Source organism: Meles meles, chromosome 19 (assembly GCF_922984935.1).
Source record: "Meles meles chromosome 19, mMelMel3.1 paternal haplotype, whole genome shotgun sequence".
NCBI classification, from domain to species: Eukaryota; Metazoa; Chordata; class Mammalia; order Carnivora; family Mustelidae; genus Meles; species Meles meles.
In genome coordinates, this window is record NC_060084.1 from 56,194,873 (window position 1) to 56,222,056 (window position 27,184).

Here is a 27,184-nt window from a genome sequence, read left to right on the forward strand (position 1 = left end):
AGACCATAGTGGAGGATACGGTCGCTGGACAACTGTCCGAACCCATAGCATGCACATCACGACAAGGGGCCGCTACGCAAGCTGTGCACTCTGCTGATGACGACTGATGGAGGCTCATCAGTGGTGACAAATGCAGCCTCCGGTGGGGGATGTTGATGGTGGGGAGACTGGGCATGAGTGCGGTTGGTGTGCAAGGGAAATCTCTGTCTTCCTCTCAATTTCGCCTTGAACCTAAACTTGTCTAAAAAAAAGCCCTATGCGTGCCACCTTCCGAATGCTGGAGACCCATATCTGACCACTCCACCTTCACGGCCAACATGTGGGCAGAAGCGACATTATTCACAGGGAGGGTTGCGGTAGCTTCCGGGCTCCTCACCTCCTCGGATTCCATCGTTGCCCCCGTATCCTCTGTTTTCACAGAATGACTGGATCATGGGATTCAAATGTGGGTCACACAATGTCCCTCCTCTTCAGAACTCTCCAGCAGTTTCCCATCTCAAAGTAAAAGCAAAGGGCCCGTTTTCTGTTCCTCGTCCCCATCTGCGTCTCTTACCCATGCTTATGTTGCCCCCATCGCTCTACCTGGAACGCTCTTCCCCTAGTGGTCGCATGGTCTCGTCCCCCACTGCCCGCCTGTCTTTCCTGCAATGTCACCTCCTCAGGCCTTCCGTGGTAACCCTACCTTAAAATTTAACAGCCTTCCTGGATGCCCCTTCTCTCTTGGTTTATTTGCCTTACCGTTTATCACTAGTGTGATTTATAATGAGAAATATGCATTGGGCCTTCATCCGCATTCCTGGCTCAGACCTCCTAACACACTTGCAATTTCCTAAGAGCAGTAAAGGAGTCGATATTCCTAACGAAGCCCTTTCAAACACGCCTGGGTTTATATTAATGCGATGACCTCCAGGGAGGGGAGAGGAGCTGAAGGTTGGGTCACTCACAAATTGCCAGCGATGTAATTGTGGATGTAATAAAGCCACCATACAAACCCCAAGGATGGGATTTGAGAGCTTCTGGGTGGATGAGTACGTGGAGATGGGGGTAGAGTGGCCCCCTGGAGAGGACACGGAAATTCTGTGCCCTCTCCGCATGCCTGGCTCTAGGCAGCTTTCCCGTCTGCTGTTCCTGAGTTACATTCTCCCGTAATAAACCAGTGATCAGGGAGGTAAAATGTTCCTCCGAGTTCTTTGAGCCACTCTAGCAAATTAATGAATTGGAGGAGGGGTTTATGAGAAACTTCAATCTGGAGATGATGCATAGAGTTAGTTTTTCATAAATTTAACAACTTAGTGACTATCGACTTCAGCTGAACCTCTGCTAAGACACAGATAAGTAAAACAGGTGAGGCCCTGCCCTCCTATAACTTTTTCATCTGGGAGCTAATCTACAAACAAGAGAACAGAAATGAACTGGGTAGCTGGGAAGACCTCGCAGTACCTAGTGACAGTAACAGGATAGCGTGGGCACGACCCCATTTCACAGAGGAGGACGCGGGCGCAGAGAATGGTGGAGAAACTTGTCCAAGGGATTTTTGTGAGCAAGTGGCTGCAGGTTTCAACCCAGGCGTCTGGATCGAGTGGAGCTGCCTCCAAGGAGGGAACGCTGCCCGCTGTGAGCACAGAGCTCTGAGCAGCGCTGAAGAGGGCAGCTATGGGGCCAGGCTGTCCCAGCGCCAACCTTGGCCTGACCTCCTTTGTTAAGAGACTGCACGGGCAAACGGACGATGGCCACACCAGCTACAAAGATAGGATTCTGACCCACAGCCTGCAGCAACGTGCCCAGGAGGCCAGCCTGCCACCTCTAGTAGCAGGGCGGGAAGGCACACGATACCCTTGTAACAGTCGGTCCAAACTGGCCGGGACTTGACTAATAGCAGAAGGCTTCCCTAATTTTTGTCCCTGGCTCTGATTTAAGACCAGCAAGAGAAAGTCAAGTATGCTCCCCTAACCGATAGCTTCTAGTGAGGCTGCCTCCGGCTCCCCTGGGCATGTTGGCTCCGGTCAAGGCTCGAGGGCAGCTTTCCAAGGTTTCCACCGTGGGCTTGCCCCCTCCTCTGCCTGTCTTTGAGTTCCTGCCATAATAGCCTCCTTGAAAAAAAAAAAAAAATTCTATTTATTTACTTAAAGATTGTGATTTATTTATTTTAGCAAGAGAGACAGATACAGAGAGAGCCCTAATGGGCGGAGAGGGACAAACGGACTCCCCGCTGAGCATGGAACCCCATGACGGGCTCCGTTCCATGATACGGAGGATCATGACCTGAGCTGAAATCAAGAGTTGGCCGCTTACCCAACTGAGTCACGCAGGTGCCCCGTCACGTCCGTTCTCGCTTATTACCACATTGTGTAATCTGGGGCAAGCTCTGTAGACACTTTTTGGGACCTCAGTCTCTGCCTCTGCATTTGGAAGAAGTGGATTCCAACCCTCATGGATGACTTTGAAGGGTTCAAAGCTTCGGGGAGGAAGTCACTACGGGTGTGGTGGGAAGTGCAAGGGAACCCGAATTCGCTGTGGAGCCTGAAGAAGGGACTGAACTGCGGCAAGCTCACAGTCAAACTCGAACAGACGAGGAGCTGCTTCTGAAGAAGCAGCAAAGAGAGGGCTTCCCCGAGTCAGAAGCTACTCCTGGAGAAGATGCTGTTCACGTCGTTGAAATGACAACCGAGGATTTGGACTATCACACAGACTTGGTAAAGCAGTGGCAGGGTTTTAGAGCATCGACTCCAATTTTGAAAGCAGCTATAGAAAGCAGTTCTACTGCGGTTAAATGCTGGCAAACAGCATCACCTACAAGAAGTAGGGACAGGAAGAGTCGATCAATGCGGCAATCTTCACTGTTGTCTTATTTTCAGAGTCTCCCCAGCCACTCCATCTTCAGCACCCGCCACCCTGTCCAGGCAGCAGCCACCATCACAGAGGCAAGACCCTCTGAAAACAGGAAGATTACAATTTGCTGACAGCTCAGGTGATGATTAGCGTTGTTAGCAATAAAGTATTTTCTAAATTGAGGTGTGTACACTGTCTTTTTAGACATAACAGTATTGCACGCTTAATAGACTACAATATTATATAAGTGTAACTTTTTTTTTTTTGAGAGAGAGAGTGAAGGGAATTTCAGGGGGAGAGGGTGAGAGAGTCCTAAACAGACTCCACACTAAGCACAGAGCATGGCTGGCACTTGATCTCACGACACTGAGATCGTGACCTCAACCGAAATCAAGATTTAGCTGCTCAGCTGACGGAGCCACCCAGGCACCCCAGGCATAACCTTTCTATCCATCAGAACGCGATGGCCATGGCCATGACCTACCATATCATGCTGCTCGGAAAAGGCATGTGTGCTGGGACGCTGTGTGACCCCTCTGCTGAGCCTCAGTGGCTTTGGGCTCACGTCATCACATCGCCTGAGCAAGTGAGCTAGGTATCATTTAAAAAGCTGCCTCTGTGCCACTGGTCCCAGTAGAAATGTAGTGGTAAGAGACATGAGCATGTGTGCAACTGGAACCATCCACGATGAGCTGGGTGTGGTCCTGTCCACTTAGTCTTGTTTGCAACCCACTGCTGAGTAAGTGGTGGGGCTGGGCCCACGAGCAGGTTCAGAGGACAAAGACGGAGTTACGTGCACACACCTACATACCTACCCTGTCACAACAATGCCTCTCTTTGGTGGTCATCAACAGCTTTGTGGCCTGGGTCATGTCTGGGCAGGGTGATATTCTGGAGTAGTGTTGCCCCACCACCACACCAGTGGAACTCTGAAAATTACCAGTGAGCACATGTTTTGGTAATGAACAGGATAATACACGTTTTGTGGACAGAGATCTGATTAGGTGTGAAGATGTACGCAGACTCCCGGATAGTAGCTACTGCCTTGCCTAAATGATCAGGGGACCGGAAGGAGCAGCATCAAGTGGGAGGAGACAGGGTTGTCCAGAACGGAGGCATGTGTATGCATAAATGATAGGAGTGGGTGCAAACACTGGGATCTTTGAATCAGATAGATGTGTCCCCAAGATGGGTGCCTGGGTGGCTCATTCGGATAGGCATCTGCCTTCTGCTCAGGCCATGATCCCGGGGTCCTGGGATTGAGTCTACTTCTCCCTCTCCCTCTGCCGCTCCCCCTGCTCATTTTCTGTCTTTCTCTCAAATAAATAAAAATCTTTAAAAGAGAGAGAGAGAGAGAAATGTTCCTAAGAGAGTTCCCTCTAGATGTAGTCCTTAATGATGCAGGGGACTGGGTGGCTCATTGGGTAGATGTTAGCCAGCCTCTGTTCTTCCCTGTCCCCAGTGTTTATGCAGTGGACCTATGGAGGAAGTGGCAGAGATGGAGGGGGGTCAGGGGTCTCGTAACATAGACTGAATTTCAAGAGTGACCTAACTACAGACTCTTCTCAATGTCCACCGCTTCAGCAGGAGTCAACACTGAGTCCTCAGTGTTTCTTCATTTGTTCATTGTTATTTATGTATTTTCTTTGAGAACTGTCTCTTCAAATTGTTTTGCTCATCTGGAAGGGTTTTAGTATTATTTGCAAAAGTCCTTATTTATTCTACAAATAATCCTTTAACAGACAGACAGACAGACAGACAGACAGACACACACACACACACACACACACACACACACACACACACATTCTCTTAGTCTTGGCTTGTTTTTTTCCATTACCTAATGCTGTGGTTTGAAGAGAAAAATTTTTAACTTTTTAAAGTCCAATGAACCTTTCTGTTGGTGTGCTTTTTGTAACTTGCTAAGAAATCTTTGTCTAATCCACAGTTGTGAAGATCTTTAAAAGTGTTTTTTTAAAGATGCCTTATGGTTTTGATTTTTGCTATTAGGTCTGTGATCCATTTCATGTGAATTACTGTGTATGGTGATGGTGTGAGGTAAAGGTCAAGGTTCATTTTTTTTTTTTCCCAAATAGATTTCTAGTTGTTCCAGCAAGATTATCTTTTCCTCAAGCAAGTACTTCTGTCCCATTAAAAGTCAATCAATCATGTATGTGTGGGTTTACCTCTGGCATCTCTATTGTATATTTTTTCCACCTTCCTATCCCTGTGCAAATACTACACCGTCCATGAGATTTGTTCCTTCCACAGAAAGTCTTGGAGTAAGAAGATGTCCAGGTTTATTCCTTTCCAGAACTGTTGTGCTTTTACTGTTCTTTTTGTATTTCCACATACGCATTAGTGTCAACTTGTTGACTGTTACAACAGCTAGTTGGGTTTTTAAAAAATTTGTTTATTTATTTAAGTAATCTCTACACCCAACGTGGGGCTGAAATTCATGATACTGAGATCAAGGCTCACACACTCTTCTGAGTTAGTCAAGCGCCCCAGCTAGTTGGGATTTTGATTTGCCTTGCTTACCAGTTCAGAGAGACTTGATTTCTTGACAATATTGAATATTTTTTTCTTTTTTAAAGTTTTAATTTTGATTCCAGTTAGCATACGGTGTAATATTAGTTTCAGGTGTACAATATAGTGATTCAACACCTTCATACATCAACCAAGGGTCATCACAAGGGCAGTCCTTAATCCCCACCACCTGTTTAAGCCGTCCTGCTACCCACCTCCCCTCTGGTAACCATCAGTTCTCAATAGTTAAGAGTCTGTTTCTTGGTTTGTCCCCCTCTTTTTATTCCTTTGCTCCTCTGTTTCGTATCTTATATTCCACATATGAGTGAAGTCATATGGTGTTTGTCTTTCTCTGACTGAGTCATTTTGCTTAGCGTTATACTCTAGCTCCATCTTGCTGCAGATGGTAAGATTTCATTCTTCTTAATGACAATGTTGAGTCTTTTTAAATGTTTGTTTACTTATTTATATATTTTTAAAAGATTTTATTCATTTATTTGACAGAGAGAAATCACAAGAGAGGCAGGCAGAGAGAGAGGAAGGGAAGCAGCCTCTCCGCTGAGCAGAGAGCCCAGTGTGGGACTCGATCCCAGGACCCTGAATCATGACCTGAGCCGAAGGCAGCGGCTTAACCCACTGAGCCACCCAGGCGCCCACTTATTTATATTTTAAGTAGGCTCCAGGCCCAACATGGGGCTTGAACTCACAACCCTGAGATCAAGAGCGCATGCTCCACCGATTGAGCCAGCCAGCCACTTCCAATGTTGAGTCTTTCAAGCAATTAATGTGGTAATTTTTTTTAGTTCTTTAATCTCTCTTAGCTAAGTATACAGTTTTTAGTCTTCAGATCTTATACATCTATATTTATACTTAGCTCTACTTGTGTATATTTTTGGAGCTATTATAATAGTATTTTAATTTTGCTTTCCAATTGTTCCTCGTTAATTTACAAAATAAAATTCAGTTGGTACTTCTTCCCCTTCGATCTGTATGCCCTGTATTCCTTTCATTTGTCTTATTGTTAGCCAGTTCTGAATAGAAGTTGTGAGAGTATCATTGATTTGTATCATGAAAGTGTTCAGTATGATATTAAAGGTTTTTCACAGATGCTCTTTATCTGATTAAGGAAGTTCCCTTCTCTTCCCACACAACTGAGCATTTTACTTATCAAACTTTGTGCATTCACTTATATTATGATGCGTTTTTGCTCTGATAGTCTTAAAATGGTGGATAACCGTTATTATTAGATGTCCAACTTGTCTGTCATCTGAGGATAATTCACACTTGGATGTATTGTTGGCTTTTATTTACCAATATCTTGGTGAGGATTTTTGCATTTGTTTTTGAAGGATATTGGTCTGCAGCTTTCTTTCCCAGTACTGTCTTTGTCTGATTTGAATTTGGAGTAACGCTTGCTCATAAAATTTTTGCAAAGTTTTCCTTACTCTTCCACTTTCTGAAAGAGATTGTGTAGAATTGTATTTTCTCACCAAATGTTCAGTGGTATGTGCCGGTGAGGACATTGTGGCTGGGAGTTTTCTTTGTTGGAAAGGTGTTTTAACTACAAATGCAATTTAATATTTTAAAGAATATTAAGGTTATTTCTTCTTGAATGAGTCTTGGTAGTTTGTGTCTTTTGGAATACCATGGTCCATCCATTCAAGGATGGACCTAAAGGCTATTATGCTAACTGAAATAAGTCAGACTGAGAAGACAAATACAATATGATTTCACTTATAACCGGAATTAAAAAACAAACAAAAAGCGGAATCAGACATATAAATACAGAGAATAAATTGATGGTTGCCGGAGGGGGCAGGGATGGGCAAAATGTGAAGGGGAATGGGAGATACTGGATTCCAGTTACGGAATGAGTAAGGCACAGGAATTAAAAGGATAGCATAAGGCATATGGTCAATGATACTGTAACAGTGATGTGATGGGACAGATGGTAGCTACACTTATGGTGAACACAGCATATGTATAAACTTGCCAAATCACTAAGTTACCAACCTAAAATTAATGTAATATGGTGTGTCAACTATATTAAAATAAAATGAGTTGGACCATTCAACTTGCCAAATTTTGGGGCACAGAGATTGTAGTGTTCTCTTCGGTCCTGTTAATATCAATGTGGTTTGTAGTGACATTCTGTCATTCATTCCAGATGTTGGCAAGTTGTGTCTTCCTTTTATCCATGATTAGCCTGGCTAGGCCTTGGCAATTTTCTTTTTGTCTTATTGAAGAATCAGCAGTGAGTTTCATTGATTTTTGTTATTGTTTTTCTATTTTTGGTTTCATTTATTTCTGCCCTTTATCATGCTCACTTTGGGGTGAGTTGCTCTTTTTCTGGTGTCTTAACATGGAAGTTTAGGTGACTAGAAACTATTTTTTTTAATATGAGTTATTTACTTTAATATGAACATGCTGTTCCAACTTTCCCCCTAAACACGTTAGCTGCATCTCACAAAGGTTAGAATGCCGTTTTCATTTTCATTCAGTTCAAAATATTTTCCAATTTTCCTTGAGCTCCTCTTTGCCCCACGAATTATCTAGAAGTGTGTTGTTTAATTTCCAAATAGCTGAAGATGTTCCAGATTATCTTTCTAGTAATAGATTTTAACTTAAATTCCATTAGGGTGTGAAAAGAAGCAATATAGGATATTAATTTTTTTGAATGTTAAGCTTTGTTTTGTAACTGAGGATATGAACTATGTTGGCCAACACTCCACGTGCACTTGAAAAGACTGTGATTTTTGTTGTCGGTGGGGTGCTGCTCTCACTGTGTCAATTAGGTCGAGTTGGTGGGCAGTGTAGTTCAGTTTCCTATATCCTTGCTGATGTGCTATCTATTTGCTCTATCAATAACCAAGAGAGGAGTGTCAAAGTCCATGACCGTAACTGTTGATTTACCTACTTGTCCTTCCATTTCTGACAGTTTTTGCTCTATGTACTTGAAGCTCTGTGGATTTGTGCATTCACATTTAGAATTACTGCCTTCTTGGTGAATTTACTTTTAAAAAAACTCTGATAATTTTCTTATTCAAAAGCCTACTTGATCTGGTATCTTTTACCATACTATCTTGGACAGTACGGCCACTGTGGTAAATAGAAAGCTGCTGATTGCTCCCAATTCCCAAAGGTGTCCATGCCCTAATCCCCAAAACCTGTGAGCATGTTACCTTGCAGGCCAAGGGGACTTTGTAAACGTGACTAAATTAAGTAGCTTGAGATGGGAACATTACACTGATCATCTGGATGAGCCCAATGTATTCACAGGCTTCTTCTTAGAGGGAGGCCATAGGGGCAGAGTAATGGTAGGGGAGGTGAGGACGGAATCAAGGGGTTGCAGCGGTTGAAGGAAGGGGTTGGGAACCATATGCCACAGGCAGCCTCTGGAAGCTGAAAAGGCAAGGGCACAGATTCTCACTGCACAGCTGCCAAAGCAAGCATCCCTCCTGACACCTTGGCATTAGTCTGGTGATTCTGTACTTGTGACCTCCAGAACCATAAGACAATAAATTTTTGTTATTGAAAGTCACGGAGTTTATGGTAATTTGTTACGGGCAGCCACAGGAAAGTAACACAGCCGCTTAGCTTTCTTTTGATTGATGTTTGCAAACATATTCTTTAAACTTTACCTCTTGCACATCGTTTACCAACTGTACATGCCTGGGCCTTGGTGGTGTTAATCCAGTCCTACCGTCTCTGTCATTTAATTGTGCTTTCCGCATTTACATTTAATGTAATTACTGATCAGGCTGATTTTAGGTTTTCCATCTTATTGTTTGCTCTGTTTGTCCTCCTCTTACTGTTTGTTTTTCCATCTTCCCTCTCCTGCCTTCTTTTTGCTTTTTGGAATATTTTTAAGTACTCCATTTTAGTTTATTGGTGTCTTTTTTTGAGAGGAGGGAGGGGCAGGGGAGAGGAAGAGAGCATCTCAGGCAGGCTCCATGCCCAGTGGAGAGTCCAACACAGGGCTTGACCTCATGACCCTGAGATCATGACCTAAACCGACATCAAGAGCTGGATGCTTAGCCGACTGAACTTCCAAGACTCCCCTTTCTTCTGGTGTTTTTTTTTTTTTTTTTTTTTTTTAAAGATTTTATTTATTTATTTGACAGAGAGAAATCACGAGAGAGGCAGGCAGAGAGAGAGGAAGGGCTCTTCATTGAGCAGAGAGCCTGATGCGGGACTCGATCCCAGGACCCTGAGATCATGACCCGAGCCAAAGACAGCAGCTTAACCCACTGAGCTGCCCAGGCGCCCTCTTCTGGTGTTTTAACTATAACTCTTTGTGTGTTGTTCTTAAAATGGCTACTGTAGATATTGTACCTACCTAATTTCAGAGTCTACATAGAGTTAATATTTCAACTTTTTCAGAAAAAACAATAGCCTTACAACTTATGTTGCAGGTGTCCTATGTATTATATCTACATACATTCAAACCCCACCAGGCCTTATTGGTTTTGCTTTCAATAGCCGTACATATTATAATGAATGTAGGAGAAGTATGCTATTACATTTACTTAGATAATTACCTTTTTTGTTCTTCCCCTTTTCTTCCCAGTTTTCCTCTAGAATTCCTTTCTGTCTGAAGACATACCTTTATCATTTCTTGTAGAGCACAGCTGCTGGCAACAAATTCTCCACTCCATATATTCCTTCCTCTAAGAATGACTTTATTTTGCTTCCATTCCTAAACAATATATCCAGAAGAATTCTAGGTTGGCTCTCCATAACTTAAAAAACTTCTGACCAGGATGATTTCTTTTTTTTTTTTATAGATTAAAAAAAAATTTATTTGACAGAGAGAGAGTACAAGCAGGGGGATCAGCAGGCAGAAGGAGAGGGAGAAGTGGGCTCCTTGCTGAGCAGGGAGCCTGATTTGGGGCTCCATCCCAGGACCCATGACCTAAACTGAAGGCAGACTCTTAAGCAACTGAGCCCACCCAGGCGCCCCTAACCAGGATGATTCCTGACGTGAACTCTGTAATTATTCAAATTGTTTTCCCTCTTATGTAATGTGGCATTTTCTTTTTCTTTTTCGGTTTTGGTTTTGACTAGTTTAATTATGATATATGTGGCATGGTTTTTATTTTTATTTATTTATTTATTTATTTGCGGGAATGGTTTTTAAAGCTTATCCTATTTTTTCATTTGCTGAGCATCTTGGACATTGAAATGTATGACTTTCAACAAATCTGTAAAATGGACAGTTATTTATTTCTTCTGTTAGGGCCAATTTAATGTTAAAACCTGTTTAACTATTAGGGCCTGCTTAGCCAGAGCAACTCCATATTGCCTTGGTAGCCATATTGTTGTTTACATCCATGGAATTCATTCCGGGAATAAACACCCCAGTAGTTCCTGGTATGGTTCCGGGTATCGATTCTGTGAGTAAATGCCTTAACAGTAGAAGTCACGTACCTTGGGTCTGCAGTTATGCCCTAAAAAACTGGTGGCTCAGTGGGTTAAGCCACTGCCTTCGCCTCGGGTCATGATCCCAGAGTCCTGGGATCGAGCCCCATGTCGGGCTCTCTGCTCAGCGGCGAGCCTGCTTCCCTTCCTCTCTCTCTGCCTGCCTCTCTGCCTACTTGTGATCTCTGTCAAATAAATAAAATCTTTAAAAAAAAAAACCAAAAAAAAAAAAAACCAAAATAAACCCAAAAAACCAGCCTGTGAGATTGGGAGGGGGTCGCTCTCTTCGGAGGCGGCCCTGGCCGGTCAGTCTGACTTCTAATGCTTGGCATAGAATAAAGCTTCACATAACTTTCACTTTGTCTCAGTCTCATTCTCCTGGCTGGTCAGTCTAACTTCTAATGCTTGGCATAGAATAAGGCTTTGCATAACTTTCACTTTGTCTCAGTCTCGTTCCTTTGATAACGGACCCCAACATCTTCAAACTTTTTTTCCTTCATTGACAGCATTCTCCTTTTGATGGCAGATCAGTTATGTAAATTGTTTCACAAATCCCTCAACCTGTGTTCATTTTTTAAAGTCTATTTTTCTCTACTGCTCGATTGTAATTTCCCTTGTTCTGTTTTCAAGTCCACTAACTCCTGCCTCTGTCATCTTCATTCTATCATTAGACACAAGGAATTTTTTAATTTCAGTTACTCAGTTTTTCAGTTCTCCAATTTCCTTCCCCCCCATTATAATTTCTTTGCTGAGAGAAGTCTATTTTTTCTATTTATTTCAAGAGTGTTTGTCCTTATTTCATGAAGCTTGATTATAAAAATGGCTTTGGGGGCACCTGGGTGGCCCCATCAGTTAAGCATCTGACTCTTGATTTTGGCTCAGGTCATGGTCTCAGGGTCATAAGATGGAGCTGCACATTAGGCTCCGAGCTCAGCAGGGAGTCTGCCTAAGATCCCTTCTCTCTCCCGCTCCTTTTGCCCTCCTCCCCCAAAATAAATAAATAAATCTTTAACAAGAAGTAGGTTGGTGTCCATTGAACATTTTTTCCTTTGAGTGTTACTGAGACTTTCCTGTTTCTTTGAGTATTACATTAGGAGGCACTGTGTTCTGATAAAGTCTTCTGGGGAATGTGGATTCTTGTTTGTTTGACCAGGTTGTCAACCTGGTTAGGTACTCACTGACATTTTAAAAAAAGATTTTATTTATTTATTTGACACAGAGAGAGAGAGAGAGAGGGAGAGAGGGAGAGAACACAGAGGGGGCAGTAGAGGGGGAAACAGGCTCTCTGCTGAGCAAGGAGCCCGACGAGGACTCCATCCCAGGACCCTGGGATCATGACCTGAGCCGAAGGCAGAGGCTTAACCAACTGAGCCACCCAGGTTGTGCCACTAACTGACCTTCTTACGTGCTTTCGAGGATGTAGCGCCCAGTCACAGTTCAGCTTTCATAGCGCACGCTGACCATTTTCCTGGTTTCACTTCCAAAAAACCCTTAACAACAATACCTGACTACTGCTACTTGATCATTCTCTCATTTCCTCCACTAAAATGAAGGACAAATGTGTCTTGGGACCTAGTTATTCTATCCTCCCTGTGTCAGATTTTATCTTTTGGCTTCTATTTTTACGATGTCCAGCTGCATTCTGGGATACTTTCTGAGTTTCATTTTCCAATTCCCCAATTTTCTGATCAGTTATCTAATGTCTACTATGGAATCGATCTTTTTATTCAATTAATGAGTTTTTATCTATGAAATTTTCTTAGCACTCTTTTTCCCACTAAACTCTTCTTGTATCATGAATGTCATGTCTTCCTCTAACTGTCTGAGGTTTTAAAGCATGCTTATTTTTAAATCTCTTCCCAATTTTCAATTTATCCCCTTTGTCTTTGTTGGGAAATCCCACAGTGACTGGGGTCTGTACTCTATTTTTCATGGCGTAGTTATCACACACACTCGGTCATTTTGCCCCCGAGCTGATCCTCCACAGAAGTTGTCACCCCCATTTCCCTGCATTGTGAAGTCCTAAACAATGAACTAGCTTGCAATCGCTTCAGACTCACGGTTTGTAGGTGCGCCTGACGCAGGGTGCCGGCAATGCATGGTGGACTTGGACCTGAGCTCCACACACCGATGCCCGCCCATATTGCATGAAGGGCTTTCGCTCACACCTGGAGAAAGGAGCTGAATTCTGGGGGTTAGCTCGTACCGGGGAGAGGGGATACTGCAGTCCCTGTTCAGACAGGCAGCAGCTCACACCAGGAACCCTGTGTCTCCTCTGGGGCTTTGTCCCCTGTCTCCACACATACACAGCAAAAATCCAGATCCTGGGTCCATCCCTGGGACTCATGACCAAGCCCGCTCAGCGCTGGTCTCTGCTAGGGATTTACTCTGCATTTCTGACCCTTCAGTTACTCTAATTCAACTGTGGCCAAGAATTTAACAAACCTTTCCGCGTGCTTGCTGTGGATGTTGGCCGTGGCCTTCAACTGGCCCCATATGAACTCTGGCGCTGCGGTCGTCTCAATGTCTACAAGCCACACATGAAACCACCCCAGATGACCCCCTCCATGCCTCTGCGACCCCAGCAGTCCTGAGGGTAGAGGCCACGGTGTCATCACTATGAGGAACAGGAGACTCAGAGAGGGGAATTATCTGCTAAAGAATGACAGTAAGTGTTTCAGCTCCGAATTGCCTCTTACCCCGCGCCTGGGGAAGGAATTCACAGTATGGGATGGAGAGCTCTGCCCAGCAGAGGACTGGACCCAAGGAGGCAGAAATGAACTGGAGGTTCAGAAGGAGCGATGATGATAAAGAGGGCGCTGACTTAGAGAAAGAAGGAAGTCAGGGAAGGGAAGTGTCGGGGGCAGAGAAAACCCACAATCCCAGGGCAGGAGGAAGGGCCATGCTTCCTTCTGAGAAATGACAATCTGTCTTCAGGGCACCTCCCAAAGCCTGCCTCTCCCTGGGTCATCCTCCGGGGGTGGCCCCACTGGCTCCTCCAGACACCGGACGGACGGTGGAATAGCCTGTGCTCCTCGTGCTCTGGCGCTCATGTCCACTCACTGGATACACCTGGCCCGAGACCCTCTTAACATGGCCCAGCCCATCCCAAGACTCAAGAAGCCCGGCTGCGCCAGCACTTCAGCCTCCCCCTGCGCCTCCAGCCGGGCCTCTCCTCTCCCTGGTTCATTCCTCCCCAGAGGATCCTTCTGATCCCCAGGCTGGTCTGATCCTGCGGGAGGCTCCAAACCCTCCCACACTCTCCTTCAAAACATCTAAGTTGCACCATCTCTTCCTCCAGGTGTGACCGGAACTAAGCCCACCAGCCCCAACAAACACAACTCACCCTCCAACAACTCCACAAACAAACACCACAACTGAGCTACTAACAAGTCCATGCCTTCTCCGGCCCCTCAGCCAAGCTGCACCTGGCCACTTCCTCTCCAACCTGCCATCCTGGCTCACTCCGCTCAGCCGCACAAGCGTTGTGAGACAGGTTTGTGTAGGGCTTAAGTGAGGAAACCACACGCACAGCCTAAACATGGACCAACACAGCACCCGGGGAGCAGATAAATGCTGGCGGGGTTGGAGGGGCAACGAACTGTCAGTATTTCCTACAGTGCTAGTCGTTTCCACACAGAAACTTGTTTGACTGACTGCCGGTTAAAATCTTCCCGGGCGCGCTCTAATCCAGTGACAGTGATCAGTTCTGAGAGCAGCTCAAATCTTTCGGTGGAGGACGCCCCCAGCTCCCATCTCTGTGTTACCCCTAGCTCACGCCTGCTGTCACTCCGTCTCCCAGAAGCACCGCTCACAAGGACCCAGACTCTGACGTCTACATGTTACGATGCTCATGATTCCCTGTTTTCTCTTTTCTTTCAGCTTGGAACAATCTTACAAGGCTATAACAGAATCGTTTCCCACCTAAATATTTGTATTGTCTGTTGTCACTAGCCACAGCCCCTCTAGCCCAGGGAATGAGTCTGTTGCCTCACCAATGAGTCCCCAGTGCCTGGCACCATGACGGTATGTGGCCACTGCTCACTAAACACGGGCTGATTGCAAGTGTGGTGGGAGGAAGGACGAACATTTGCGTTGACAGAAGCTCAGGAAAGGGAAGTGTCTCAGCCCAGGACAGAAGGCTCTGTGTGAGACGGGGCAGAAGTGGAACTGAAATTGGGCTGATTCCCAGGCCCTGCCCTACCTCCCCTAGCCTCGAGTACCAGAACCAGTGTCGCTCTCTAGACTTGGGCTTGCTGGGGAGGAAGCAGAGAGAGGTCCGGGGAGACGAGATCCAGTCTGGTCTGAAAGGTCCCAGGACCCGCTGCTCTCGGTCACCCTTCAGGGAGAGCAGAGAGAGGCCCTGGAGGGGGCTCTTCCCCTTCCGGTGAGGCCATCCCTCTAGGACCCCTGATGAGGAACACGGGGCCTGGGTTGTCCCACACCCCGTGCATCCAGCACACACTGAGGACTTTATAAGCTGTCTGCACTGCTGGGGACCATGGGAGGCAGCGCCAGGACCCCGACCCTCACTGCTCTTCTCTGCCTCGGTGAGTTTTCTGGAAAAAAGGAGGGATGGGGTTGCCTCCCCTCCCACCCCCAGGTCCTGGTCCCTGGGAGACCTCAGGACTGGGGAGGATCAGTAGGGACAGAACTTCTTGCGGGGAGGAGTGTGCTCAGCCCCAGATGTGACCCTAGCACCCAGGGGCCCTGACCAGGACTGGAGCAGCTACGTGTGGGTGTGGGAGGCACTCATGGGAACTCTCTTCCAGGGCTGTGTCGGGGCCTGTGGGACCAGGCACAGACGGGTGAGTCTTCCCCAATCTTGTGTCTCCACCAATGACCCCCTAAGCAGCCGGGGGGCACAGAGGATCAGGGCTGATGGTGACTCATGTGGGAGGGGCCTTGGGGTGATGGGGGGGAAGCTGAGAGGAGAAAGGCCCCTTGCAACTCCCCATCTGATCCCTTTCCAGGGACCCTCCCCAAACCCTCCATCTGGGCTGACCCCAGCCCCATGGTCACCAAGGGGAGCCGTGTGACCTTATGGTGCCAGGCGTCTCTGCAGGCTGACGACTACTATCTGTATAAAGACAGGGCCTTTGTGCCCTCGGAGACCTTGGAGACCTCATGGGATTCCAGCAACAAGACCAGTTTCTCCATTATACCCATGAGCTTACAATATATAGGGCGATACCAGTGTGCATATCAGAGCGGGGAGAGCCGGTCACAGCTGAGTGACCCCCTGACCCTGGTGATGACAGGTGAGGACAGGAGCTGGTCCCCTCCTCCAGGCAGAAGGGAATGGACTGTGGCTTCAGAGGGACCCTCGCTCACAGCCCACTGTACATGGGGTCCATGGGGTGATCGTCCCTGTAACCAGCTCCCTCCTTCTCCCTCAGGACAGGGTGACGCACCCTCCCTCTTAGCCAACCCAGGCCCTGTGGTGGCCTTGGGAGGGAACGTATCCCTCTCCTGTAGCTCATCGTGGCCACGGGGGTCATTCCATCTGCTGAAGGAGCGGGGGGCTGATGCGCCCCAACACCTGGAGTGGACGTCCCGTCCTGAGAGGGGGCAGGGGCTCTTCCACATGGGCCCCGTGAACACCTCCCATGCGGGGACCTACAGATGCTACGTTTCTCACCAGTCGTACCCGAATTGGTGGTCACAGCCCAGTGACCCTCTGCACCTTCAGGTCACAGGTGAGGGGGCCCCTGCCTCACCCCATCTACCTCCTGGGCCCAAATGACTGACCTAAGCCATATGCCCAGTGGAACCCTGGGGTTGATGGGGGGTGAGTGACACTGTCATTCCGGGCCCAGAACCACAGGTGGGAGAACTTGGGAGGAGACCATGAGAGCCTCACTGCAGGGCCTGGGCCAATGTGGGGAGTGCGTCCCCAGTACCACTGTCCCCTGCTGTCCAGGTGTCTACAGGGCGCCCTCCCTCTTGGCCCAGCCGGGCTCCCTGGTGCAGTCTGGAGACAGCCTGACCCTCCAGTGTCGCTCAGAGACCGGCTTTGACAGATTTGCTCTGACCAAGGACAAGGAGCTCAGAGCTCCCCAGCGTCTAGAAGGGCAACCCAGCCCCGACTTCCCCCTGGGCCCTGTGAGCAACACCCATGGGGGCTGGTACCAATGCTACTGTGGACACAAGCTCTCCTCCACCTGGTCGGAACCCAGTGCCCCTCTGCGTGTCCTGATCACAGGTGAGGAGCCCCCTGACCCATGTCCTAACTGTCTACTCAGGGCCTGGGACCACGGTTGCCCCTGGGTGATGGAGTCCAGGCAGAGGGCCAGGAGCACAGGCTGAGGTGGGGATGTGGTCTAGAGACAGGGACTGAGAAAGGACAGTGACGGCCATGGAGATAAAGGACACCCACTCAGAGAGATGGGAGGTGCCGAGAGGGTCCCACACAGAGTCCCTGGGAGAGGATGGTGGCCCCCCAGCCAGGGTCAAGGACATGTGGGGGGGGTGGCTCTCTACATGTCATGACCTTCCTCTCCCCCAGGAATATATGCGAAACCGTCCCTCTCGGCCCAGCCGGGGGCTTCAGTGTCCTGGGGAGAGAACGTGACCCTGCAGTGTCACTCTGAGATCTGGTTTGATACCTTCCACCTGTCCAAGGAGGGGTCCCTCGCTCCTCCTCGGGTCCTTCATCTGCAGGACACAGCAATACCTTATCAGGTCAACTTCATCCTGAGTCCCGCGACCTCAGACCTGGAGGGGACCTACCGGTGCTACGGCTCACACAGCAACTCCCCCTACCTGTTGTCACAGCCCAGTGACCCCCTGGAGCTCGTGGTCTCAGGTGACAGGCCCCAATCCTGTCCTCTTTGTGTCCTCAGGGGAGTGCCAGGGTGGGATGGGAGTGCGGGGGTCACAGGTGACCCTCTCTGGCATGGCTTGTCTCTGTGGTGACCACAAGGCTCCAGGAGCTCTGAGCCCGGGCCAGGTGGCAGGTGGGGTGGTCATGGCAGAGGGAGGGGGGGGGAGAGCCCAGTGCGGGGAGGGCAGAGGGCAGAGGAAGAGGGGGAGAGCCCAGTGGGGGGAGGAGCACCCTGAATGAGGAGCACGTGGCCCCCGCCCCTCACCTCCCTGTCTTGGTCCCAGGCGGCTCTGAGCATGCAGCCCTCAACCCACAGAGGGGTAAGCGGGGTCTCTGGTGGGAGGTGGTGGGTGGGAGGAGCTCAGCCCAGTCTTACCTCAGCCCCTTCCCGAGACTGCGGCGGGAGAAAGTTCTTCTCACTGGGACAGTTCCTTGGATTGCAAACCTGACTGCAAAGGGCGAGCAGGTGGCTTCGTCACTGTGTGCGGGGCAGGCGGGGGCAGCAGGCACGCACCAGGGTGCTGAGCTCGCCTTCACAGGTCAGGGTCTCGGCCTGAGAGCACCTGTGGAGTCGACGACGACAAGGCTTGGAAGTCACACCCCCAGGTTCAGACCCCAGTTCTGCTCCTTCCCAGCTGTGGGCTCTCGGACAATCATGTCCCTCTCTGGGGCCCAGGATCGCCATCGGCACAACAGGCCTCCCACCAACTTCCGCAGGCTCGCTGGGATATTTCAAAGTCCCCCTCTGCCCTCGCAGACACACCCACTCCAGGTCCACACAGGCCCCTGTGGGGGCGTCAGGCCTGTGCAGACTGCGAGATGGGTCTGGGCTTGGGTTTGGTGAACAGATCTCCACTCCCGTGTTCTGTCTGGAGGGCAAGGGGGCAGCATGAAAAACCCCAAATCCCGCAAAGGAACCCACGGCCCTGGTTTCAGTCTCAGCCCTGCCACCTCCATGCTGGGCGACCTGAGACATGCGAATAACCTCTCTGTGTCTCAGTTTTCTGTCTGTGGAATGGGTGGGAGGGGCAGCAGTCGTCTACTGGGTGATCGTTGACGGGGTCAGAGCTGAATGCACAGAGCCGAGCAGGTGCCTGGCACACAGTAGGTGCTCAGTTAAATGGCATCACTGGCTCATTCATGGTGTGGCTTGTGCACAAGGTTCCCACCTGTACCTGTACATCCTCATCGCAGCCTCAGTGGCCTTCATCCTGGTGCTCGGCCTCCTTGTCTTCCTCCTGGTTCGACACCGGCGTCAGGTCAAAGGCAGGAAGCCAGGTGAGAAGGGAACGGGGGTGACAGGTCCTGGGGGTGGTGGCTGCCCGGTGGGCCGACCAAGGGTGGGCTCAGGGCAGCGGCCAGAGGGAAACCAGAGTGGCATAGAAGGACTCCAGCATCTCCCAGTGAGAGGCTCTAGAAAGAAGGGTACCTGTGAGCATGTGTGAGTATTGTATCCTTTTGCCTTTCGAACTTACGAAATGTTTGGAAACACACACAAGCTTTGTTTTTTATTGTTTAGCACTGCTTTCTCTGTGTGGGAAGGACAGGCGGGGATCATAAAGATCCTCAGCTTAGGGCCCTGGGAGGGTTCGGGGCTGGGGGCCTGAGGCTGATTTCCAACTCCCTGCAGCAGCGGCAGCATCTGAGGACAGAGGCCTGCACAGGAGGTAAGAGCACCCCGAGACCCCGACTCCTGCTAGCCAGTAGCCCCCTCACTGCCACTAACACCACTGTCTCCTCCCCAGTTCAGGTCCTGAGGCCGCAGCCCAGGAGGAAACCTTCTGTAAGGGGAAGTGCGGGCTGCTCTAGGGGAGGGAGGAGGCAGGCCCAGAGACAGGGGTGGGCAGGGGTGGGGTATCTGACTCCCTGTGGCTCTGTAACTGTCACTGTCTCTGGGCTCCTGCCATGTGACTCTTGGGGGATCTTGGCTAGAGAGGGGCCCCCTTGTTCTATCCCCACCAGATGCTGTCGTCAGAGACACACAGCCTGAGGACAGACAGCAGGACAGCCAGGTGAGCTCCCTGTGCTCCCGACCAGGGCACCCCGTCTCCCTGCTCACGTGGCAAACCCAGCGGACACTCCACCCAGCAGCAGGCCTCTCCCTTCTAGAAGCCCACCGCGCTCTGTGCTGCTGTGACCCCACTCTCCTGGGCCTCTTCTCATCTCCAGCTGCTGCCCACTTGGGGCGAGTGGGCAGAGTGGCTGGTTAGGGCTGAACAGCCTGTGCCCTGCACAGAGGGGCGCCATTCCACACCCTGGGCCTGCGGAGGCCTGGAGAGGAGAGGGCGACTCCACACACCCTGGTCCTACAGCGACTCAGCCCTCTGCTTCCCGTTCCTTCTTTCCCCAGCAACCTGGGGCACGTTCATGCGCTTCACCCTGGCCACCGAGCTGAGCCCCCCTACAGGGGGGACTGGGTCTGCCTTAATGGCCACCTCAATTCCTGCTCCAGCCACCCCCAGCACCAGATCCCAGCCCCCAGTGTCCACACCACAGGCATTTCCACCTCACACCCCTTCTCCCCAGATACACTGAAGGAGGCCAAGAGTGGGCTCAAGGCCACCCCTCATTGTGTAGCAAGGCCCTTAGCCCCGCAGGGAGTGCCATCCTCTCCTCCCCAGCCTCGTGCCTTTCCTCTCCCCCTGCTCCAGGCTGCGGTTTCTGAAGACCAAGATATAACCTACGCCCAGCTGAACCACTTGGCCCTCAGACAGGGGACAAGTGCACCTCCTTCCTCCCAATTAGGGGAGCCCCCGGATGAGTCCAACGTGTATGCTGCTCTGGCCATCCACTAGCCCAGTAGACTCATTCCGCCCACTCCAGGGGTCTGGAGGGCTCCCTGCAGGGACCCTGGAAGGCACAGGAGCTGTCCCCAGCCAGCCTGGAGGTAGGACACTGCCCAGGAACTTGGGAGACCTTGTGGAAGTTGATTGCTTCCAGAATTTCCATGACACAGCTGATCGTACAGTTCCTAGAAGGATCCACAGGAAGCCCCCAAGTCTTCATTACCAAGTGGCAACCTTTGCGTGTGGTGGGAACCCAGCACTAAGCTGCAAGTGCTAGGGACCTTCTGGAGGCTTCCTGGCAGCCTGGCAACATCCCAGGACCCAGGGCCATCACACTTAAGCTGAGCACTTTCAACTGACCTCAGAGCCCAAAGCCTCAAAAGATGGGACTCGTGAGCAGTGAGGTTGCTCAATGGCAAGGGCTTCCCATTTCCCAAGACCAAGCCCCTTCCTCCGTCCCAGGTACTTCTCAACAAGGCAGAGAAAAGGGAAGCTGGTCTCCCTTCTGACCTGTGTTCAGAAACTCCAGATGCCAGGGAGGGGAGCAGGGTGCCTCAGCTGTCCCCTCCCAACCACACCAATATAAGCATTGAAATCTGTCCTTCCTGTCCAACACCCCCCAGCAAAACCCAATTCAAATCATTTACCCTTGCCTGCAATCCAAGGGTCAGCCTTCTGCTCCTGACAACCCTAACCCGGGCTTCTTTTTCTGGGGGCAAGGTCCAAAGCGCCAGGGCCGCTGGGCTGTCCTTGCCTCCACTTGCTACTTCCTCTGCCCAGAAAGGAATCCCCCCACTCCATGCAAATAAACTGGCTAGAGAACTTCCTCTTACACTGCTGGTGCCCCCACTGAAATACGAAGTGGTGTGTTTGTGCTGCTCACCGCTGTACCCTTGCTTCAAGGAGTGAGGACCACCAGCTGGCAGGCTCGCCAGGCCCTTCTGAGGCGGTGGCAAGAACTAGCTGGAGGGAACCTGATCAAGGACCCGGCCTGTGCCTCTCCCCACCCAAGGCTGCTACGTTCAGAAAAAAAGAGGCAGACAGATACACCAATAAACACCAGTTCCCAAGCACTGGTTTTTTTTATTACGTGACTGGGAAACTAGACAATCCATGGGCCCTGGGGCAGGGGGGATGGAAAGGTGGGCTCAATCCTCCTCTTCGTCATCGCCGGCACCGGCCCCACCCTGGCCCTTCTTGGCGTTCTTTCTCTTGACGCGGCCTGGGCGGCCACCCCCGTACGGAGAGCGCAGGGAGAAGTCAATGTGCTTCTGGGAATCCAGGCGGACAATGAAGGACGGGATGTTCACCACTTGCTTTCGGACCCTGGGGGTGGTGGTGGGGGCGGATGGCAGGTGAAGGGACGGGGAACAGGACCCCAGTGGGAGGAAACACTACTCTCTGCTTGGGACTCTGACTTGGTAGGGTGTTCCCGACCCTGTAGCACCTGTGTGTTCTGGAAAGCTTTAGAGCACCACTCAGCTCAGCCAGACCATGAAGAAAGAAGGGGGAGGAGCCCTGGTGGTAGCTAGTAACCCAGGGTCAGATTCTCAAAGTGGAACCGTGCCAGGCAGAGCCTTACTCTCTAAGGTCAAGCCTCCCTGTCCCCGAAGCAGCTACCTGAGACTCCAGTCTACAACATCTGACAAAGGGCAAACTGAGCACCTAGAGAAAAGACCCAGCTGTCCCAGCCAGACTCCTATAGTCCTGGCACCTGAGCACCGGACCAGGGGCTGTGGTCAACTCAGCAAATTAACGCTGGTTAACAGTACCAGGGTCTGGACTGAGTCCACGAGCGGGCCCAACAGGCAGCTGTATCCATGAACCCACCCACACCAGCTGACGTCCACCTGGGCACACCAAGCGGTTACCTGTCCGGCAGCCTGAAGAAGCCTTCGCAAGGTGTACGGCTCAGGCCGCAGTGACCCTTGCGCTGGGCTACAAGGTGGGGGATGAGGCTGTCCCCAGCACCCCATGAGCTGTTTGCAGGCGCCAATCTTACCCTCAAGGTGTAGTCACACCTTTTGTCACCGAGGGCTGCATAGGAGGTAAGGACAGCAAACTTAGCGAGGGGGACAGGATACAAGATAGACTCAGGGAGCTCCTTAAGGGAGTTACCTGATGTGGCGCTGGCGGATCAGCACACGGGCGTGGTGGATGGACTTGGCCAAGCCCAGCTTGAAGACCTGGGTCTGTAGGCGCCTCTCCAAGAAATCCTCAATCTTCAGACCCAGAATATAATCCAGCTTCATCTTGCCCTCGTCCAGCACTCCAATGCGCACAAGTCGCCGAAGCAAGGCATTGCCTGGTAGGAGGAAAAGAAGCATGGATTGGAGTGTCTGACTCACCTCTGACTTCATGGAGCTTAAGGAGCTCCACGGAGTTGTGACAGGAGTGGGAGCTAAGAACCCTTTCCAATTTAAGAATTAATGTAGCAGCCACTGTGACCATACGCTCATCCTACCAATGAGGGCAAGTGCCCACACACACCTCTGCTCCCATCTGAAACAACCACTTCCTTGGAAGTGTCAGGAGAGTAATCAGACAATCCCTAGAAGAGCACTTTGCATCTCCCTGCAAAAAACTATGCTGCTGTCACTTAACCATTACGCCCACAATGAAGCCTGGTGGTCAAGAGCCAACCTGTAATCAGGAAAGCCCTAATAGTACACTGGACCGGCAGCACCTATCTTCTAGTCCTGAGAAAAGCTGCAGGCCAGGTAATGCTGAACAGGAGACATGGTATCTTCCCATTTCCAAATATCAACAAATATAAAATACCTACAAAAAGATTTAACCAAAAAGATGAAAAACCTGTACACTAAAAACTATTTTAAAATATTGATGAGCACGCACACATGAGCTCATGTGCTATGAGCACAAGAGGGGCTTGATCCTGGGACTCTGGGATCATGGCCTAAGCTGAAGGCAGAGGCTTAACCAACTGAGCCACCCAGGGGCTCCGCCAAAGATGTTATCCGTGTAAGTAGAAGAATCAATCCTAAAATTTGTATGGACCACAAAAGACCCCAAAGCAATCTTGAAAAAGAGAAAAATGCTTGCAAATCGTGTATCTGACACAGGTTAACACCAAGAATACACAAGCAACTCTCAATCAATAGAAAAAACCTCCAAACAATGTTATTTAAAAATGGGCAGAGACATACAGATGGCCAATAGGCACAAGATCAGTGAGATCACCTCACACGTATCAGACTGCCTAGAACTAAAACCCAACAGACAACGGTGCTGTTGAGGATGTGAAGAAAAGGGAACCCCTGTGCAGCTGGTGGGAATGCAAAGTGGCAATCACTATGGAAAGCGGTATGGAGGTTCCCCACAAGTTAACTATGATGATGCAGCAATCCCGCTTCTTAGTACTTATCCAAAAAGGAAAGCGCTAACTCCATATTCACTGCATTATTGACAACGGCCAAGCCATGGAAACAATGTTAAGTGTCCACAGACAGTTGAATGGATAACAGAGGGAGGGGAGTATATACACACAGTGGGTATTACTCAGCCATAAAAAGAATGAAATCTTGCCACCTGCAACAATGTGGATGGACCAAGTGCACTCTGCCAAGTGGACTAGGTCAGAGTCAAATCTCATGATCTCACTTGTATGTGGAATCTAAATCTTTTCTATTTTTTAAAGATTTTACTTACTTACTTGACAGAAAGATCACAAGTAGGCAGAGAGAGAGGAGGGGAAGCAGGCTTCCTGCTGAGCAGAGAGCCTGATGTTGGGGCTTGATCCCAGGACCCTGAGATCATGACCTGAGCCAAAGGCAGAGGCTTTAACGCACTGAGCCACCCAGTGGCTTGTATGTAGAATCTAAACAAACCCACCAGCATCACACAAAAATACCTCAAGATCATAAAGAGAATACATTATGCGGCTGCCAGAAGCACAGGGGAAACAGGTGAAGGTCGTCAAATGTACAAACTGCCAATTATAATACTTACTGTATATTACAAAATTGCTCTTTTTTAAAAAAAGATTTTTCTTATTTGTCAGAGAGAGAGAAAACACAAGCAGGGGGAGCAGCAGGCACCGGATCGATGCAGGGCTTGAACCCAGGACCCCGGGATCATGACCCAAGCCGAAGGCAGAGCTTAACTGACTGAACCACCGAAGTGCCCTGTATCTTTTTTTAAGGCTTTCTGAAAGGTGTTAAGTAAACTTACTGGGATGATTTCACAGCATATAGAAAAATCCAATTGCTATGCTATACATCTGGAACTATATAATGTAGTCTGTGAATTATACGTTGGTTAAGAAAAAATAATATTCAAATATTAATTTAAAAAAATGCCCGACAGGCAAATAAAAACAAGTTTGGGATTATCTACCCAGCTAGGACACTTTGTCCTTATGCTAGAGAACAGAGACTTCAAGAACTTGAAGTTTAAAATCTCTTTATAGATTTCTACATAATATGAAACCACTATCGGGGCGCCTGAGTGGCTCAGTGGGTTAAGCCTCTACCTTCAACTCAAGTCATGATCTACAGAGTCCTGGGATCCAGCCCCACATCCGGCTCTCTGCTCAGCAGGGAGCCTGCCCCCATCATCTGCCTAAAAAACAGGACAAAATCGTCCAACAACGGCACGTTTCCATCTCCAACACCGGGACACTGGGAGAGGAACCAGACCAGGACGCTGACTAGGTGTGGGATTCCCAGCCCCTCCCGCTTTCCACCACCAACCAAGGCTGCCCAAGCTCGGGCGCAGAGCCGCATCAGGAGGACAGCTGTGAAGCGGCTAACCTAGGAGTCACCGCCAAACCAGGGTGGCGCATGTGCACTGCGCCCCCACGTGAGCGTCTACAAACAAGGCACCCCTTCCACACCTGGGGTCATCGGGGAGTCCCTCACCGGTCACAGCTACTGATGCGCCGGGCCCTGTTCCCCAGGCTCCCCGCGCACCGCAGCCCAACCCCACCGCAGTGAGGGGCCCGGAGACCCTAACCCCGGGGTCTGTGCAGCGCACCCAGTGACGTACGAGGACTTTAGAGCCGGCGTGTGTCTCTCTCTCTCACACACACTCTCACACTCACCCTCAAACAGGCGCCGCGGGTCCTTCTCGTCCAGCGTCAGCAGCTCCCGCGCGGCCTTGCGGATCTTGGCCAGAGTGAATTTGACCCTCCACACCTCACGTTTGTTCCGGAGCCCGTACTCGCCTGTCGAGAGACAGCGCGACTAGCGGGGCCGAGCCCCGGGGCCCCCGCAGCACGCGGGCGGCCCCGCCCCGCCCCCCCCGGAAGCGGAAACCCGGTCCGGGCCGCTCACCGATCAGCTTCAGCTCTTGGTCCAGCCGCGACTTCTCGAAGGGCCTCCGAGGAGTCACGTAGGTCTTGCGACAAACCCAGCTCCGGGCCACCGGCATGTTGGCTGCGTGCGCGCGCCTGCGCGGGGGACAAGTCCGGCGAGTTAGGGCCCGCCTCCGGGGCTCACACCACCCGCACTGCCGTCCCGTCCCACTCCCTCCCAGCTCGTCAGCGTACTCATCTAAGGTCAGGGGGTCCGCACAACCTCGTTACCCACACCCTGAGGAGAGCGCAGCACACCACACTCACCCTTACCGTAGCCTCCGCGCACTGGGAAAGAGGAGCACGCGGCCCCCGGCCACGCTTTTATATCAACGACGCGGCCTGGTGACGTCAGCGCGCACGCCGCAGGCCTGCACCAACCAGAAGGGGAAGCATTCGAGACGCCAGGTCGTGCCAGAGCGGCGAGCTGAGCTGGAGGACCGTGCCCCCGTGCAGACGTGGGTCTCGGCGCACGCGCGCTAGGGCGGGGGGGGGGGGGGGGGAACGTCTACCCCACTGTCCTGCTAGGGATCGTGTGAGTCGCGACGTAATGGTCCCCTTCTCTGGGCCGCAGCCCCACCCGCTCCGTGGAACACCCCGCCCCCACGACACCCCCAGGGCTGGAGCCTGGAACCTTCCAGGAGAGGCCCGGTCAGTTCCCAACTCCCGAAGTCGCCGGCTCTCAACGTCCTGTGGCCGCACACCTGTCTGGGCAGCCCGCGCAGAGGCCAGGCCTCCCGGACGCCTGGGTGTCCTGCGCCGCGCCGTCGCGTCCCCGCGGGGTTGCAGTCCTGCCCTCCCTCCGTCCCCACACCGGGAATCGGGCCTCACCCGGAGCAGCTCGCCGGGCTCCCGCCGCCCCCACTTGGGGGAAGTCGCCCTCCCGCGCCGGGGGCCTCCTTCATTCACCCCAAACCGCGGCTCGTATTTTGGGATTTCCGTTGGGTTTGCGGAACGGGGGAGATGTTCTGAAACCTCTTGCTATCTGTTCGCCTCCAACTTGGCGCTGTTTATCGCCTGCGGGAACTTACAGTTTCTTGACCTCCTTTCTGGACATCTGGCCCTCACACAGGCTCTGGGATGGCGGGCGCACCTTGGGGACACTGGGAGCTTAATTCCAGACCACCAAGAAAGCAGGTAGTAAAGCAAGTCAAGGGACTTGTGGTTTCCCAGGGCATCCAAAAGTTTTATTCACGTTACACGGTGGTCTGTTAGGTGCGCAACAGCATGTCTAAAAAACCCACAATGCACACACCTCAATTTTAAAAATACTTCATTGGTAAGGAGTGCTGACCATCATCTGACCTTTCAGAGGGTGGTAATCTTTCTGCTGCTGGAGAGGCTTGCTGTTAGGAGTTAATTGGACACGTAGGTCCTCAGGGTCAGGGTCCCCAACAAGAAAACACAGCCAGGACAGTTGAGAAAAAAACCGCACTAGCATCCTGTTTCACAGCTAGGCAAAACCATGATAGCATTCTG

The 27,184-nt window shown here is 50.6% G+C and overlaps 2 protein-coding genes and 1 long non-coding RNA gene across 7 annotated transcripts; 1 reads left to right on the plus strand and 2 right to left on the minus strand.

The window, feature by feature from the left end:
• Positions 1–1,986: 1,986 nt before the first annotated feature.
• Positions 1,987–18,916, minus strand: LOC123931051. Its single transcript, XR_006816213.1, has 3 exons — positions 18,781–18,916; positions 17,982–18,168; positions 1,987–2,790 (listed from the first exon to the last, which is right to left on the minus strand). It is a non-coding gene; the product is annotated as an uncharacterized LOC123931051 (long non-coding RNA).
• LOC123931049 (leukocyte immunoglobulin-like receptor subfamily B member 3) lies at positions 12,061–21,431 on the plus strand. Of its 5 annotated transcripts, XR_006816212.1 has the most exons (13): positions 12,063–15,329; positions 15,552–15,587; positions 15,753–16,040; positions 16,179–16,478; positions 16,703–16,984; positions 17,288–17,587; positions 17,890–17,925; positions 18,767–18,883; positions 19,236–19,272; positions 19,351–19,388; positions 19,568–19,617; positions 20,257–20,492; positions 21,295–21,431. XR_006816212.1 is itself a non-coding variant. In XM_045987719.1 (12 exons), exons 1-12 carry the CDS (start codon positions 15,281–15,283, stop codon positions 20,398–20,400), a joined length of 1,677 nt encoding a protein of 558 aa, XP_045843675.1. In that variant the 5' UTR covers positions 12,063–15,280; the 3' UTR covers positions 20,401–20,511. The 5 variants fall into 5 exon arrangements, 4 of the variants coding, with proteins under 4 accessions (XP_045843676.1, XP_045843675.1, XP_045843677.1 ...); XM_045987719.1 differs by lacking the exon at positions 21,295–21,431 and having other exon boundaries at positions 20,257–20,511; XM_045987720.1 differs by lacking the exons at positions 19,568–19,617; positions 21,295–21,431 and having other exon boundaries at positions 12,061–15,329; positions 20,351–20,511.
• A 5-nt stretch (positions 21,432–21,436) lies between these two features.
• RPS9 (ribosomal protein S9) lies at positions 21,437–26,069 on the minus strand. Its single transcript, XM_045987722.1, has 5 exons — positions 25,973–26,069; positions 25,686–25,801; positions 25,454–25,576; positions 22,510–22,696; positions 21,437–21,717 (listed from the first exon to the last, which is right to left on the minus strand). The coding sequence occupies exons 2-5, from the start codon at positions 25,780–25,782 to the stop codon at positions 21,540–21,542; spliced, it is 585 nt and encodes a 194-aa protein (XP_045843678.1). The 5' UTR covers positions 25,783–25,801; positions 25,973–26,069; the 3' UTR covers positions 21,437–21,539.
• Between the last annotated feature and the right edge of the window lie 1,115 nt (positions 26,070–27,184).

Coding starts and splice junctions, on each gene's coding strand:
- LOC123931049 (XM_045987718.1), top strand. CDS start 15,281: ATGGGAGGCAGCGCCAGGACCCCGACCCTCACTGCTCTTCTCTGCCTC. Junction 16,479..16,702: donor TCTGCACCTTCAGGTCACAG/GTGAGGGGGCCC, acceptor CCTGCTGTCCAG/GTGTCTACAGGGCGCCCTCC. Junction 17,588..17,889: donor CCTGGAGCTCGTGGTCTCAG/GTGACAGGCCCC, acceptor TCTTGGTCCCAG/GCGGCTCTGAGCATGCAGCC.
- RPS9 (XM_045987722.1), bottom strand. CDS start 25,782: ATGCCGGTGGCCCGGAGCTGGGTTTGTCGCAAGACCTACGTGACTCCT. Junction 25,577..25,685: donor CCAAGAGCTGAAGCTGATCG/GTGAGCGGCCCG, acceptor GTCTCTCGACAG/GCGAGTACGGGCTCCGGAAC. Junction 22,697..25,453: donor CCCGCGGCGCCTGTTTGAGG/GTGAGTGTGAGA, acceptor TCCTCCTACCAG/GCAATGCCTTGCTTCGGCGA.